This window comes from Panulirus ornatus, chromosome 73 (assembly GCF_036320965.1).
Source record: "Panulirus ornatus isolate Po-2019 chromosome 73, ASM3632096v1, whole genome shotgun sequence".
Lineage (NCBI taxonomy): Eukaryota > Metazoa > Arthropoda > Malacostraca > Decapoda > Palinuridae > Panulirus > Panulirus ornatus.
In genome coordinates, this window is record NC_092296.1 from 14,778,356 (window position 1) to 14,796,389 (window position 18,034).

General features: G+C 40.3%; 1 protein-coding gene across 4 annotated transcripts in view; it reads left to right on the forward strand.

The window, feature by feature from the left end:
* SpdS (Spermidine Synthase) overlaps positions 1–16,798 on the forward strand; it is an 85,669-nt gene extending 68,871 nt beyond the window's left edge. For all 4 annotated transcript variants that reach the window (XM_071661296.1, XM_071661293.1, XM_071661295.1 and 1 more), the window contains exons 7-8: positions 10,911–11,057; positions 12,590–16,798. In XM_071661296.1, coding sequence (XP_071517397.1) covers positions 10,911–11,057; positions 12,590–12,733 — 291 coding nt within the window. In that variant the 3' untranslated portion in view covers positions 12,734–16,798. The remainder of the gene's footprint in view (positions 1–10,910; positions 11,058–12,589) is intronic.
* The last annotated feature ends 1,236 nt before the right edge of the window (positions 16,799–18,034 follow it).

The window sequence follows — 18,034 nt, forward strand, 5'->3', positions numbered from 1 at the left end:
CCCACTTCTCCTCGTTCCCTCCACCTCTGACTCATATATCCTCTTGGTCAATCTCTCCTCACTCATTCTCTCCATATGACCAAACCATTTCAAAACACCCTCTTCTGCTCTCTCAACCACACTCTTTTTATCATCACACATCTCTCTTACCGTTAAATTACTTACTCGATCAAACCACCTCACATCACATATTGTCCTCAAACATCTCATTTCCAGCACATCCACCCTCCTGCGCACAACTCTATCCATAGCCCACGCCTTGCAACCATACAACATTGTTGGAACCACTATTCCTTCAAACATACCCATTTTTGCTTTCCGAGATAATGTTCTCGACTTCCACACACTCTTCAACGCTCCCAGAATTTTCACCCCCTCCCCACCCTATGATTCACTTCCGCTTCCATGGTTCCATCCGCTGCCAAAACCACTCCCAGATATCTAAAACACTTCACTTCCTCCAGTTTTTCTCCTTACAAACTTACCTCCCAATTGACTTGACCCTCAACCCTGCTGTACCTAATAACCTTGCTCTTATTCACATTTACTCTCAACTTTCATCTTTCACACACTTTACCAAACTCAGTCACCAGCTTCTGCAGTTTCTCACATGAATCAGCCACCAGTGCTGTATCATCAGCGAACAACAACTGACTCACTTCCCAAGCTCTCTCATCCAGAACAGACTGCATACTTGCCCCTCTTTCCAAAACTTTTGCATTCACCTCCCTAACAACCCCATCCATAAACAAATCAAACAACCATGGAGACATCACACACCCCTGCCGCAACCCTACATTCACTGAGAACCAATCACTTTCCTCTCTTCCTACACGTACACATGCCTTACATCCTCGATAAAAACTTTTCACTGCTTCTAACAACTTGCCTCCCACACCATATATTTTTAATACCTTCCACAGAGCATCTCTATCAACTCTATCATATGCCTTCTCCAGATCCATAAATGCTACATACAAATCCATTTGCTTTTCTAAGTATTTCTCACATACATTCTTTAAAGCAAACACCTGATCTACACATCCTCTACCACTTCTGAAACCACACTGCTCTTCCTCAGTCTGATGCTCTGTACATGTCTTCACCCTCTCAGTCAATACCCTCCCATATAATTTACCAGGAGTACTCAACAAACTTATACCTCTGTAATTTGAGCACTCACTCTTATCCCCTTTGCCTTTGTACAATGGCACTATGCAAGCATTCCGCCAATCCTCAGGAACCTTACCATGAATCATACATACATTAAATAACCTAACCAACCAGTCAACAATACAGTCACCCCCTTTTTTAATATATTCCACTGCAGTGCAGTACCATCCAAACCCACTGCCTTGCCGGCTTTCATCTTCCGCAAAGCTTTTACTACCTCTTCCCTGTTTCCCAAATCATTTTCCCTAACCCTCTCAATTTGTATACCACCTCAACCAAAACTTCCTGTTTCTGCCACTCTATCATCAAACACATTCAACAAACCTTCAAAATACTCACTCCATCTCCTTCACTGAAGTTCCCATTTGCTCCCTTGTCTTACGCACTTTATTTACCTCCTTCCAAAACATCTTTTTATCCTCCCTAAAATTTAATGATACTCTCTCACCCCAACTCTCATTTGCCCTCTTTTTCACCTCTTGCACATCTCTCTTGACCTCCTGCCTCTTTCTTTTATACATCTCCCACTCATTTGCATTTTTTCCCTGCAAAAATCATCCAAATGCCTCTCTCTTCTCTTTCACTAATAATCTTACTTCTTCATCCCACCACTCACTACCCTTTCTAATCTGCCCACCTCCCACGCTTCTCATGCCACAAGCATCTTTTGCGCAAGCCATCACTGCTTCCCTAAATACATCCCATTCCTCCCCCACTCCCCTTACGTCCTTTCTTCTCACCTTTTTCCATTCTCTACTCAGTCTCTCCTGGTACTTCCTCACACACGTCTCCTTCCCAAGCTCACTTACTCTCACCACTCTCTTCACCCCAACATTCTCTCTTCTTTTTTGAAAACCTCTACAAATCTTCACCTTCGACTCCACAAGATAATGATCAGACATCCCTCCAGTTGCACCTCTCAGCACATTAACATCCAAAAGTCTCTCTTTCACATGCCTATCAATTAACACGTAATCCAATAACGCTCTCTGGCCATCTCTCCTACTTACATACGTATACTTATGTATATCTTGCTTTTTAAACCAGGTATTCCCAATCACCAGTCCTTTTTCAGCACATAAATCTACAAACTCTTCACCATTTCCATTTACAACACTGAACGCCCCATGTATACCAATTATTCCCTCAACTGCCACATTACTCACCTTTGCATTCAAATCACCCATCACCATAACCCGGTCTTGTGCATCAAAACCACTGACACACTCATTCAGCTGCTCCCAAAACACTTGCCCCATGATCTTTCTTCTCATGTCCTGGTGCATATGCACCAATAATCACCCATCTCTCTCCATCCACTTTCAGTTTTACCCATATCAATCTAGAATTTACTTTCTTACACCCTATCACATACTCCCACCACTCCTGTTTCATGAGTACTGCTACTCCTTCCCTTGCTCTTGTCCTCTCATTAACCCCTGACTTTACTCCCAAGACATTCCCAAACCACTCTTCCCCTTTACCCTTGAGCTTCGTTTTACTCAGAGCCAAAACATCCAGGTTCCTTTCCTCAAACTTACTACCTCTCCTTTTTTCTCATCTTGGTTACATCCACACACATTTAGACACCCCAATCTGAGCCTTCGAGGAGGATGAGCACTCCCCGCGTGACTCCTTCTTCTGTTTCCCCTTTTAGAAAGTTATTTATTTATTATTATATATTTATTTTACTTTGTTGCTGTCTCTTGCGTTAGTGAGGTAGTGCAAGGAAATAGACGAAAGAATGGCCCAACCCACCCACATACACATGTATATACATACACATGTATATACATACACATCCACACACGCAAATATACATACCTATGCATCTCAACGTATACATAAATATACACACACAGACATATACATATATACACATGTACATAATTCATATTGTCTGCCTTTATTCATTCCCATCGCCACCCTGCCACACATGGCATAACAACACCCTCCCCCTGCATGTGCACAAGGTAGCACTAGTAAAAGACAACAAAGGCCACATTCATTCTCACAAAGTCTCTAACTGTCATGTATGATCCACCGATACCACAGCTCCCTTTCCACATCCAGGCCCCACAGAACTTTCCATGGTTTACCCCAGACGCTTCACATGCCCTGGTTCAATCCATTGACAGCACGTCGACCCTGGTATATCACATCGTTCCAATTCACTCTATTCCTTGCATGCCTTTCACCCTCCTGCATGTTCAGTCCTCGATCACTCAAAATTTTTTTCACTCCATCTTTCCGCCTCCAATTTGGTCTCCCACTTCTCCTCATTCCCTCCACCTCTGACACATATATCCTCTTGGTCAATCTTTCCTCACTCATTCTCTCCATGTGACCAAACCATATCAAAACACCCTCTTGTGCCCTCTCAACCACACTCTTTTTATTACCACACATCTCTCTTACCCTATTATTGCTTGCTCGATCGAACCACCTCACACCACATATTGTCCTCAAATATCTCATTTCCAGCACATCCACGCTCCTCTGCACAACTCTATCTATAGCCCACGCCTCGCAACCTTATAACATTGTTGGAACCACTATTGCTTCAAACATTCCCATTTTTGCTTTCTGATATAATGTTCTTGACTTCCACACATTCTTCAACGCTCCCAGAACTTTCACCCCCTCCCCCACCCTATGATTCACTTCTGCTTCCATGGTTCCATGCGCTGTCAAATCCACTCCCAGATATCTAAAACACTTCACTTCCTGTGGTTTTTCTCCAGTCAAACTTACCTCCCAGTTGACTTGTCCCTCAACCCGTCTGTACCTAATAACCTTGCTCTTATTCACATTTATTCTCAACTTTCTTGTTTCACACACTTTATCAAACTCAGTCACCAGCTTCTGCAGTTTCTCACACGAATCAACCACCAGCGCTGTATCTTCAGCGAACAACAACAGTCTCACCTCCCAAGCTCTCTCATCCACAGCAGACTGCATACTTGCCCCTTTATCCAAAACTCTTGCATTCACCTCCCCAACAACCCCATCCATAAACAAATTAAACAACCATGGAGACTTCACGCACCCCTGCTGCAAACCAACATTCACTGAGAATTAATCACTTTCCCCTCTTCCTACGCATACCCATGCCTTATATCCTCGATAAAAACTTTTCACTGCTTCTAACAACTTGTCTCCCACACCATATGTTCATAATACCTTCCACAGAGCATCTCTGTCAACTCTATCATATGCCTTCTCCAGAGGGGCAAGTATGCAGTCTGGAGCTACTATACTGTTAAATATACCTATTTTTGTCCTGTCAGACAATAACCTCTCTTTCCACAGATTCTAAAGTTCTTCCAAAACATTTGCTCCCTTGTCCACTCTCTTCTGCCTCTATAGTTCCATTTGCTGCTAAGTCCACTCCAAGTTAATTGAAACGCTTCACTTCCTCCAACTTTTCTTGATTCAAAGTCACACCCAAACTAACCTTGCTAAACCTAATAACCTTATTTTTGTTTACGTTTACTCTCAACTTCCTCCTTTTACACATTTCCAAGTTCTGTCACCAACTTCAGCAGTTTCTCTCTCAAATCTGCTTCCAGTGCTGCATCATCAGCAAGCAGCAACTGACTCTCATCCCATACAGAAATACTATTGTCTTAATACTGTGGGATTAGTTGGTTTTTGGCATTAGTTTTAGTTTTGTATCTCAGGATAAGTTAGTGTTTTACCAAAGCATGTCCATTTTCTGGCATATTCTTGCTCTTTTTTTTTTTTTTTTTTTTGAAGCTCCAGTCATGGACAAAAGTCTACCTCAAGACTGGGTTTTGATTTAAATACAGGGAGACCAATGAAAGGGAAAAAAAGACAAGGGAAAGTATTACTGATTTTTGAGGAGGTGAAAATCCTGTCTTAAAATGTAATTCAATAAGTGGAATTACAGAATTATCAAAGGACATATGAAAGTTGGGAGGAATATTCAATGAGAGATGGGTAGAAACTGGGTCTTGGAGGCATTAAAACCAGATTTTGTCTACTCCATTGAGATTTCCTGTCCAACTGTGAGTTCATTGAGAAAGTTGTGTCAAGACGAGATAAAGGTTAAGTGAGAAAGGAAGGAGCAGAATTGAAGGCCGTGGAGGAATGCAGTGTATGAGAGGGTTTGATTATTTATGGAATCAAGGAAATCATTGACAAAAAGGAGAAAAAGTGTAGGAAACCTGGAGGGACAATGCTGTAGATGGAGAAAGGGGGAGAGGCTGATCCATCAACAACCACGACAGTAGATTGGCCAGAGAGGAAGCTTGATACGAAGAAGCAAAAGAGGGAGGGAAACCAAACCAGGAGCTAAGAGATAAGATCCGTGTGTGTGTGTGTGTGTGTGTGTGTGTGTGTGTGTGTGTGTGTGTGTGTGTGTGTGTGTGTGTGTGGGGGGGGGGGGGGCTTGTCTCATAAGTGACTTCTTAAAGTTTAGTGGTATTACAGGTGTAGGAGGTGAAAATCCTGTCTTAAAATGTAATTCAATAAGTCTCATAAGTGATTTCTTAAAGTATAGTGGTATTACAGGTGTAGGAGGTGAAAATCCTGCCTTAAAATGGAATTCAATAAGTGGAATTACAGACTTATCAAAGGACATATGAAAGTTGGGAGGAATATGTTAAAGTTTAGTGGTATAACAGGTGTAGGGAAAATCAAGGTCTAATGGAGATGTCCTTTAACCTGATTCTTACAGGCTAGGTCAAAGACCAGCAGTGCAAAGAGTGTAATAAAAAAAGTGAGGTTGTATTGGTAATGGCCCTTGACCTTATCTTTAGGAATGTCATAAAGATAAGGGTGTAATGATCATAATTATAGCCTCTGATCTAACCTGTCAGTTTATTTATTTATTTATTTTACTTTATCGCTGTCTCCCATGTTAGTGAGGTAGCGTAAGGAAACAGATGAAAGAATGGCCCAACCCACCCACATACACATGTATATACATACACATCCACGCACGGAAATATACATACCTATACATCTCAACGTATACATATATATACACACACAGACATATACATATATACACATGTACATACTTCATACTGTCTGCCTTTATTCATTCGCATCGCCACCCTGCCACACATGAAATAACAACCCCCTCCCCCTCCCCCGTATGTGCACGAGGTAGTGCTAGGAAAAGACAACAAAGGCCACATTCATTCACACAAAGTCTCTAGCTGTCATGTAATAATGCACCGAAACCACAGCTCCCTCTCCACATCCAGGCCCCACAGAACTTTCCATGGTTTACCCCAGATGCTTCACATGCCCTGGTTCAATCCATTGACAGCATGTCGACCCCAGTATACCACATCTTTCCAATTTACTCTATTCCTTGCACGCCTTTCACCCTCCTGCATGTTCAGGCCTCGGTTACTCAAAATCTTTTTCACTCCATCTTTCCACCTCCAATTTGGTCTCATAAGTGACTTGTTAAAGTTTAGTGGTATTACAGGTGTAGGGAAAATCAGGGTCTAATGGAGATGTCCTTTAACCTGATTCTTACAGGCTAGGTCAAAGACCAGCAGTGCAAAGAGTGTAATAAAAGTGAGGTTGTAGTGGTAATGGCCCTTGACCCTATCTTTAGGAATGTCATAAAGATAAGGGTGTAATGATCATAAGTATAGCCTATGATCTAACCTGTAGGTTTATTTATTTATTTATTTTACTTTATCGCTGTCTCCTGCATTAGCAAGATAGCGCAAGGAAACAGACGAAAGAATGGCCCAACCCACCCACATACACATGTATATACGTACACGTCTAATAAGTGACTTGTTAAAGTTTAGTGGTATTACAGGTGTAGGGAAAATCAGGGTCTAATGGAGATGTCCTTTAACCTGATTCTTACAGGCTAGGTCAAAGACCAGCAGTGCAAAGAGTGTAATAAAAGTGAGGTTGTAGTGGTAATGGCCCTTGACCTTATCTTTAGGAATTTCCTAAAGATAAGGGTGTAATGATCATAATTATAGCCTATGATGTAACCTGTAGGTTTATTTATTTATTTATTTATTTTACTTTATTGCTGTCTCCCACGTTAGCAAGATACCGCAAGGAAACAGACGAAAAAATGGCCCAACCCACCCACATACACATGTATATACATACACGTCTCATAAGTGACTTGTTAAAGTTTAGTGGTATTACGTTAAAGTTTAGTGGTATTACAGGTGTAGGGAAAATCAGTCTCTAATGGAGATGTCCCCGATCACTCAAAATCTTTTTCACTCCATCTTTCCACCTCCAATTTGGTCTCCCACTTCTCCTCGTTCCCTCCACCTCTGACACATATATCCTCTTGGTCAATCTTTCCTCATTCATTCTCTCCATGTGACCAAACCATTTCAAAACACCCTCTTCTGCTCTCTCAACCACGCACTTTTTATTACCACACATCTCTCTTACCCTATTATTACTTACTCGATCAAACCACCTCACACCACATATTGTCCTCAGACATCTCATTTCCAGAACATCCACCCTCCTCTGCACAACTCTATCTATAGCCCATGCCTCGCAACCATATAACATTGTTGGAACCACTAATCCTTCAAACATACCCATTTTTGCTTTCCGAGATAATATTCTCAACTTCCACACATTCTTCAATGCTCCCAGAACTTTCACCCCCTCCCCCACCCTATGATTCACTTCTGCTTCCATGGTTCCATCCGCTGCCAAATCCACTCCCAGATATCTAAAACACTTCACTTCCAGTTTTTCTCCATTCAAACTTACCTCCCAGTTGACTTGTTCCTCAACCCTACTGTACATAATAACCTTGCTCTTATTCACATTTACTCTCAGCTTTCTTCTTTCACACACTTTACCAAACTCAGTCACCAGCTTCTGCAGTTTCTCACTCGAATCAGCCACCAGCGCTGTATCATCAGCGAACAACAACTGACTCACTTCCCGAGCTTTTTCATCCACAACAGAGTGCATACTTGCCACTCTTTTCAAAACTCTTGCATTCACCTCCCTAATAGCCCCATCCATAAACAAATTAAACAACCATGGAGACATCACACACCCCTGCCGCAAACCTACATTCACTGAGAACCAATCACTTTCCTCTTTACCTACACATACACATGCCTTACATCCTTGATAAAAACTTTTCACTGCTTCTAACAACTTGCCTCCCACACCATATATTCTTAATACCTTCCACAGAGCATCTCTATCAACTCTATCATATGCCTTCTCCAGATCCATAAATGCTACATACAAATCCATTTGCTTTTCTAAGTATTTCTCACATACATTCTTCAAAGCAAACACCTGATCCACACATCCTCTACCACTTCTGAAACCACACTGCTCTTCCTCAGTCTGATGCTCTGCACATGCCTTCACCCTCTCAATCAATACCCTCTCATATAATTTACCAGGAATACTCAACAAACTTATACCTCTGTAATTTGAGCACTCACTCTTATCCCCTTTGCCTTTGTACAATGGCATTATGCAAGCATTCCGCCAACCCTCAGGCACCTCACCATGAGTCATACACACATTAAATAACCTTACCAACCAGTCAACAATACAGTCACCCCCTTTTTTAATAAATTCCACTGCCGGCTTTCATCTTCCGCAAAACCTTTCCTACCTCTTCTCTGTTTACCAAATCATTTTCCCTAACCCTCTCACTTTGCACACCACCTCGACCAAAACACCGTATATCTGCCACTCTATCATCACACACATTCAACAAACCTTCAAAATACTCACTCCATCTCCTTCTCATATCATCACTACTTGTTATCACCTCCCTATTAGCCCCTTCACTGAAGTTCCCATTTGTTCCATTGTCTTACGCACTTTATTTACCTCCTTCCAAAACAACCTTTTGATTCTCCCTAAAATTTAATGATACTCTCTCACCCCAACTCTCATTTGCCCTCTTTTTCACCTCTTGCACCTTTCTCTTGACCTGCCTCTTTCTTTTATACATCTCCCAGTCATTTGCATTATTTCCCTACAAAAATCGTCCAAATGCCTCTCTCTTCTCTTTCACTAATAATCTTACTTCTTTATCTCGCCACTCACTACCCTTTCTCATCTGCCCACCTCCCATGCTTCTCATGCCACAAGCATCTTTTGCGCAAGCCATCACTGCTTCCCTGAATACATCCCATTCCTCCCCCACTCCCCTTACGTCCTTTCTTCTCACCTTTTTCCATTCTGTACTCATTCTTTCCTAGTACTTCCTCACACAAGTCCCCTTCCCAAGCCCACTTACTCCCACCACTCTTTTTACCCCAACATTCTCTCTTCTTTTCTGAAAACCTCTACAAATCTTCACCTTTGCCTCCGCAAGATAATGATCAGACATCCCTCCAGTTGCACCTCTCAGCACATTGACATCCAAAAGTCTCTCTTTTGTGCGCCTATCAATTAACACGTAATCCAATAACACTCTCTGGCCATCTCTCCTTTTTACATACGTATACTTATGTATATCTCTCTTTTTAAACCAGGTATTTCCAATCACCAGTCCTTTTTCAGCACATAAATGTACAAGCTCTTCATCATTTCTGTTTACAACACTGAACACCCTATGTACACCAATTATTCCCTCAACTGCCACATTACTCACCTTTGCATTCAAATCACCCATCACTATGACCTGGTCTCGTGCATCAAAAGTACTAACACACTCATTCAGCTGCTCCCAAAACACTTACCTCTCATGATCTTTCTTCTCATGCCCAGGTGCATATGCACCAATAATCACCCATCTCTCTCCATCCACTTTCAGTTTTACCCATATCAGTGTGGAGTTTACTTTCTTACACTCTATCACATACCCCCACCACTCCTGTCTCATGAGTAGTGCTACTCCTTCCCTTGCTCTTGTCCTATCACTAACCCCTGACTTTACTCCTAAGACATTCCCAGACCACTCTTCCCCTTTACCCTTGAGCTTCATTTCACTCAGAACCAAAACATCCAGGTTCCTTTCCTCAAACATACTACCTATCTCTCATTTTTTCTCATCTTGTTTACATCCACACACATTTAGACACCCCAATCTGAGCCTTTGAGGAGGATGAGCACTCTCCGCGTGACTCCTTCTTCTGTTTCCCCTTTTAGAAAGTTGAAATACAAGGAGGGGAGGGTTTCCAGCTCCCCGCTCCCGTCGCCTTCTACGACATGCGAGGAATGTGTGGGAAGTGTTCTTTCTCCCCCTATATACCTGTAGGTGTATAGTGAAAATGTAGATCAAGTTGCTGAGGAAGTTGTGGAGATGAGAATGTAATGAAGATAGCCTTTGAACTGACCCATGGAATGTGGTGAAAGTGTGGGGTTGTGACGGAGGGTGTTGTGAAGATGAGGTTGTAGTGAAGATTATGGTATAATGAAGATAAACTTTGAAATGAATTTAGGTTTATTGAGAGTGTAATAATGATGAGCTTGGTGTTGTCTTTCTCCATATGAAACTTGATGGTGGGTGATAGTGCAAAGGGAGATCTGTTGCATTCACTTATAAGTGATAGAATTTTTTGTTTTAAAGCTGCCTATGTATATCTGATGTCTATTATGCCCCCAAAGCTAAGGTATACTTTTACTGTGCCTTTTGATTTATGTAGCCAACAAAATCCACTCTATTGGAAGCACAGGTTGAAATGATTTTTTTTCTTTTGCAGATCTGAAAAGATCACTAGCTTTTAGAAAACATGTTACTGTATTGTTGCATTAATATGACTTTCTTTTATCAGGGGGAAAGTATGTGGCTGCACACTGATCTGATCAGTCGGTTGTTGAAAAATTGCCGAAATATATTCCCTGTGGTGGAATATGCATACACCTGTACTCCTACATATCCTTCAGGGCAGATTGGTTTCATTCTTTGCAGTAAAGATCCTGTGAGTTAGATTTCAGAATAATGCATGTCATTTAGGTAAAAAATAAAAAAAAAAGCTTTGTGCTTTTATGTTGTGTGTGGATGCATGTAAAGAGTACATTAGTAGATGCTGCCATAGTGGTGTGTGACACAGCAGCAGTAGGTTGTGGAAAGAGAAGAATAGCATGGTAGAGAGGATTACAGGAATTATGGTTAAGGGGGAAAAAGAGTTTAGAAAGAGAATCCAGATCTTTCAAAAAACAGTGGTGTGGTATGAAAAATTTCTAACCGCACACAATAGTGCACTTTGAACAATCACTGGCCACCTGGCAACTACATACACTCACTGGCTACGCATTGAAGGAAAGATCATCCCAGTACAATCCCACCACAACATGCTTGACATTCAATTCTATGCAGTGCCATTAGGCCTTTCCCACTCAAACCACTCTGTAACTAACCACCAATCACCAAGTAGAAATAAAAAGCTTACCCCTCTTCCACACTTCAGTAACCTCAGCTTACAAATCCCTCTACTCCCAACAAATATGACGCTAACAAGACACATTCATACTGAAATTTTCTCACAAGCATTAAACAGCCAACCTCCCAAACTTAGCCATAAGCTCCATCCCACCAAACATACTACACCCATCAGGGACAACACTCCCTAGATGAACAGAATGTAGGGTTTGGACATTGTTCCATTACTTTAACTCTACACACATCATTTCAGCATATCCCAAGACCCTTCACGGCCACAATAAGAAAGACACTAAGCACTTACTACTTAATAGCCTTGCACTCTGCATGTAGCTGCACACACAACATCACTTTATGACCTATGGTCCTGACCAGTGGCTGTGGCTAGTTTTCTAAGTACTGCAGGAGCCTCATAAAAGTTGAAGGGACTCCTGGGGCAGGAAGTAAGCAGTAAATATATGAGTGGAGGGTGGGTGTTCCTGGGCTGTACCTACAAGAGGTTACTCTGCAAGTGAAAAGTCTTTGGCAAAACTGTATCATTGGGAATACAGTTTCATCAAAGATCAATCTGGAAGAGTACACTTTCCAGCTCTTGGGCTGCAAGAGCCTTGAGAAAGAGGTCCTGCATAACACCAGGACTCTCATAGGAATTGGTTTTGGGATACTTATACATAAATAGATATATGAATAAAGGGGAGGGTGCAAGGTGTATAGGTAGACTAAGGAGGCAATAGGAGGATGGATTAAAGAAGGCATTTGGGTATTGGGGCTTCAGTGTTTGGGAAGATGAGAGGCATGCATGGATAGAAAGAAGTGGAGCAGTGTTCTGTATAAGTTTTAGTTGATATGAGTGGGCTGAACTGTGGCATATGAAGTAATTATATCAGCATTGCTGTTTAGGTGTCTCATCAAAACTACTGAATTGTGCAGTGACTGAGGTACTTGGAACAAGTTATGCATGAGTTTATTCTTTTAAAAAATAGAGTGCAATTGATCAAAAATGCAATTTTATGTGACATATGAGTATAGTCATAGCAACTAATATTCTTTATGTATATTTGTTCTCTCCAGGCTACTAACTTTCGAGATCCGGTGACTGTGTGGGACAGTGAAAAAGCGATGGCATTGTCCCTTAAATACTACAATGCAGATATTCACCGAGCTTCATTTGTCTTACCTACATTTATGGAGAAGGCCATCAAAGAAACAAAGTGAATGAAGATTTCCATTATAAAAATATGTTGTACAGTGTAAAGTCGACAACATTACATGGAGAAAGTGCTGAAGAAGCTTTTGAGGATTAGGTACATTTTACTTATAAACATTAATGTTTTTTCACTTACAGTGTTGAAATGATGTTTTCTAGATCATATTGTCTTGTTAAAGAAGACTGACCCAAATATTTCAGCCCCAAATTACTCAAAAATAGCACATTTCTGTGAATGATCCATCTTATGCAAATTAACCACTTGAAGCCCTGGACAATCAGGCACATTCAGGTCAGTTGTTGTCCCTAAATGCCCTACCCCAAGGCCAACTCAACTAGTGGTAAGAAGCTGCACTAGACACACACTACACACGTGTATTATTTACACAGGCACAAGTGTAACATTGTTTATTGTATTTACATGAGTAAATGAACAAAAACATTTTCAAAGACAAAATGAGCACCAGTGTTACAATGATTGTTTAATTAGTCTAAGACAGAGGTTGGCAGCCTTCTTGCCTCTGTGAGCTGGATGGCAGAAATTAATGAGTGGATGGTAGACCAGATAAAGGCCATAAAGAAGCCTGAAATATGGGAATTATCCATTTAAATACATCTAGTTATATTTTGCCTCAAATCAGTGAATAATGCATGCTAGAAAATCATTTGGGCTTAATCAAGTTGCCAATTAGTGATCAAAGAACTCAATATGGTCACAGTTTATTTCAATCAAGGTATCTTTTGAATTTGTTAAAAAGACACAAAGAATCTTTAAAGCATAAAGAGTATGAAAATGATGCATTGAATGGTAGTAAATTAAGTATAATAAAAAAAGAAAATTAACTAATTCTGATGCAAACAGTAGATGAATTGATATGAAACTTGATGTTTGTTGCGTGAAAGCTTCCCAGTGTTGGGTGTCAGACTTGTTGATGCTAAGAGCAAGACATTGTTTAGATGGACATCAGCCAATCTTGTTCTCAAATGGTTCATGGTGGTTTCATTTTTCAAAATGATTGATCACACAGATAATTGCTGCTAAACAATGATGCTATCGTTTTTGCATGGTACACTGATTAAGATACACAGATAAGTGCTTCTAAACAATGATACCATCTTTTTTGCATGGTACACTAAGTTAGGATACTTTCCACTTGGATGAATATCTTTTCTATAGAAGTCAAGCACTGACACATCTTCAGAATGAAATTTCTGTCTCAGTATGTCGTCACTGTAAACCAATCAATTCCATTTGAAAATTTCTGATGCAGTGTCCACTTCCACATCAAATAGAGTAGCAAATAGCTTGAACTCATTTGCATGCAAGCAAACATTAGCAAAATGAGATGAAAACTTCTTTCTCAATTCTTGGACAATATTTGCAATGCATGGATCTTGTACTTTTTTGAAAAGTGAGAAAATGTGCAAAATTTTCTTATTGCAGCTGACATTCCCATGATTGCAGTTTTCTTTCAAAGGCCACAACATGATCATACATCTCATGTATCAGCTGATTTTTCCTTGAAGTTGTAAATTCAAGTTATTGAAATGAGATGTAATGTCCTCAAGAAATGCCAAGGATGGAAGCCAATCAGGATCATGGAAATGTGAAGCATCGTCATTTTTACTCTCAGGGAATATTGCCACCTCTTCATTCAATGCAAATACTCTTTCCAGCATTGACCTTTGGCTAAGCTAGCGTGCACTACAGAAATAAGCCAGGTCCCCATATTCTGCCTCTGTATCCAACAAAAACTGATGATTCAATTCATGAGATAGGATCAGATTCACTGCCACAACAACACTGTCCATAACATCCTTTAATTACAGAGACTTGGGACATTATGCAATGAATTCTAATCAGTTTTTGTGTGATTCCAGGGTTTTCCATTTGTCTTGTAGCAATGTGATGATGCAGTAATCATGCCCTACCTAGGAATTGATTGAATAAACTCTTCAAAAATTTGAAAAGTTGAGGTCACTCCTCAAACAAACACTGCCAGTTGAAGAGTGTCTCTCAAGCCTGTGCTGTCATCAAGTGCAATTTAAAGAAATTGCAATTCATTGCAGACATCCCTTAAACAACTTTCAACATCTACTGACATTTCTTCAACTCACCATGTCATTGTTCTTCCAGACAGACTGATAGATGCAAATAAAGATTTCTTTTCAGGACAAATAATATCAACCACTGCCAGTAAACATCCTTTGACAAATTCCCCATCTGTAAAAGGCTTCATCTTTTCTGCAATATGTTTTGCGACCTCATAGCCGGCATGAGTATTTCCTTCATTTTTCACTGCTTTTCTTGGCAAAAAAATGATGTTTCTAAAACTAGCCTTCAGCCACTCAGCTTCATCTTTCCTTACTTGCTCAGTAAACTTGCTAAAATTTCCACTATGGCGTGTTTCTTAATGTTGCTTGATATTTGCTACCTTCTTCACAGCAACATTTTTTAGGCAAATAAGACAAACTGGTTTCCCAGCATGCTTGATGAAGAAGTAATATAGTGTCCAAGTGTCTTGGAAATTTTGGCACTCAGCGTCTACCTTCCTACGTTTTGCATTCATTGCCTTTGGAATTTTTTCTTTGATTTTATTTTGAAACTCAAGTTACTTAACAAGTATTGTAGTACATTTAATATGCTTAGCATGAAGGATCCATCTTTCACTTGTGCGTTGTTTACAAGTTTTCCTGCACAGGCTGTAGTGCCTGTTATGTCGATGAAACCTGCCGACATTCCTACACATGTTCGAGAGCATTTCTTGATGGATAGGAGCTCTCACATTTTCATATAGCATCGGAGTTCAGAATTGTGTAAGAACACTATTTTGGAGGATTGTTTCATAATTCTGGACTCTGCCCCATCTTCGTATCAACTTAAGATTAAAGAAGCTCTTCATATCGATATTAAAAAAAACGTCTCTTAACAAACAACTTTTTCTTGTAATTTTACTCCTTTCATTTTGATGTGTAATACTGTTTGATGCTGTTTTTATTGATGTTGTTTTGTGCTTTTTATTGCCATTCTTTTCACTGATTGTAGCACATCTGTTTTAAAACTTCTTTTGTTTGGAACTTTATGTTTTTTACTGCATGTGATGCTTTGATTTCAATATACTGGATATGGTTTATACTGAGGATGAGTGTTGTACAATCAAAATTGGTACCATTGCAGGAGACACTGTAAAATTGAAATGCCATTATTTTTGTCAAATTTGTAACATGTAAATATCTGGTTCACATGATTTCCTGTTGTTGCAATAGGTTGAGAAGTTGTGTGACACATGTGAACTGTCACCCTAGCATGCCTTTTAACCACTAAATCTAAGGGAGCATCACTCTGCAGCAGATATAGAAAAGAGGTGATTCATCTAATATATCCCTTGCAAATCACTTGCCTATCCACTGTATTAAACCATAAAGTTGGTGACAAAATACATACCTTACTAGAACGAATCATATTTTTTCTTTGAGCAGATATTTAGTGTAGATTTCTTGTTCAAAGAAAGTGATGCTGTTTCTGTTTATAAATTTGAACGATCCCGCTTGAAAACCTGTGCATGCAAGGGGAATATATAATTTGTAATTCATATTAATAAGGTGGTCTGCCTTCCTTCATTCGTATATACATTACTGTTTCCATCACTTTTGGTGATTGGAACAAAATGGAACCTGGGGCCAGTGTGGTCACGTGAAACATTCAGAATAAGGAAAAATTGTTCATGGGCTGTCATAGTATTTGATCATGGGCCAGTCAAAATCCTTTGCGGGCTGGATTTGACCCGTGAGCTGTAGGTTGCCTACCCCCTTCTGGTCTAAAACAAACTAGATTTTTGCTTTTCTTGGGGAAAGAGATAGTGGGAGCTTACAAAAGCTATTCCAGGAGATCAGTACACTTTATTCCTTCATGATTGCCTATCGGTTTAGTGTTGAATAATTGACACCTTCATGAGTTCCCATTTGCAAAGTTCATATGGCTGATAGAATTCCTGAAGGCCACAGTAAAGCCATAGCTTAAGCAAAAATCTAACAATTTTATCATTGTCAGAATAAACTTAGAAATGTTGTTGTACTGTTGTTTTTCTCACTCTGCCTTCTGCAAACATTTTTCTGTTCTTATTCCACTTCAGTAGAAAATTATACTGTATACATGCTTTTCATCACCCTGTCTATAATACATATCATATGATATTAGGCACATACAGATGCCCACAGTCCTGGTTGGTACAGTCACTGTTATCAATCTTAAAATTCTGGCAGGTGTGAACCCTGGAAGGATCAACTTGTACGATTCAGATCATTGACAAAGGAGAGGGAGGTGAGAGGGGTTGGGGGGTTACTGATGGTAGAGTTAAGGAGGGGTCAGGGGGTTAGGAGAGGCAGAGGTGATATTACACAACGAAGCAGACATGTTATGATTCCATCACCCTTGAAATCGATTAAGATTATGATTCCAAAGGTTTGTAATTGATTACAATTAAGAATTACATTATCATAGGAAAACAGGGCCAAGCAAGTGTTTCATTGGCTGAAATGTGACTATGAATATTAGGCATAGAAAAAGTAAAAGTTAGTGTCTTCATAATAATGCCAAAACCATAAGGTTATAGCTAGATTCAATGTACCGATTTATTTATTCTTTTTATTTATTTTGCTTTGTCGCTGTCTCCCGCGTTAGCGAGGTAGCGCAATGAAACAGATGAAAGAATGGCCCAACCCACCCACATACACATGTATATACATACACGTCCACACACGCAAATATACATACCTATACAACTCAATGCACACATATATATACACACACAGACGTATATGCATATAAACATGTACATAATTCATACTGTCTGCCTTTATTCATTCCCATCGCCAACCCGCCACACATGGAATAACAACCCCCTCCCTCCTCATGTGTGCGAGGTAGTGCTAGGAAAAGACAACAAAGGCCCCATTCGTTCACACTCAGTCTCTAGGTGTCATGTAATAATGCACCGAAACCACAGCTCTCTTTCCACATTCAGGCCCCACAGAACTTTCCATGGTTTACCCCAGACGCTTCACATGCCCTGGTTCAATCCATTGACAGCACGTCGACCCCGGTATACCACATCATTCCAATTCACTCTATTCCTTGCACGCCTTTCACCCTCCTGCATGTTCAGGCCCCGATCACTCAAAATCTTTTTCACTCTATCTTTCCACCTCCAATTTGGTCTCCCACTTCTCCTTGTTCCCTCCACCTCTGACACATATATCCTCTTGGTCAATCTTTCCTCACTCATTCTCTCCATGTGACCAAACCATTT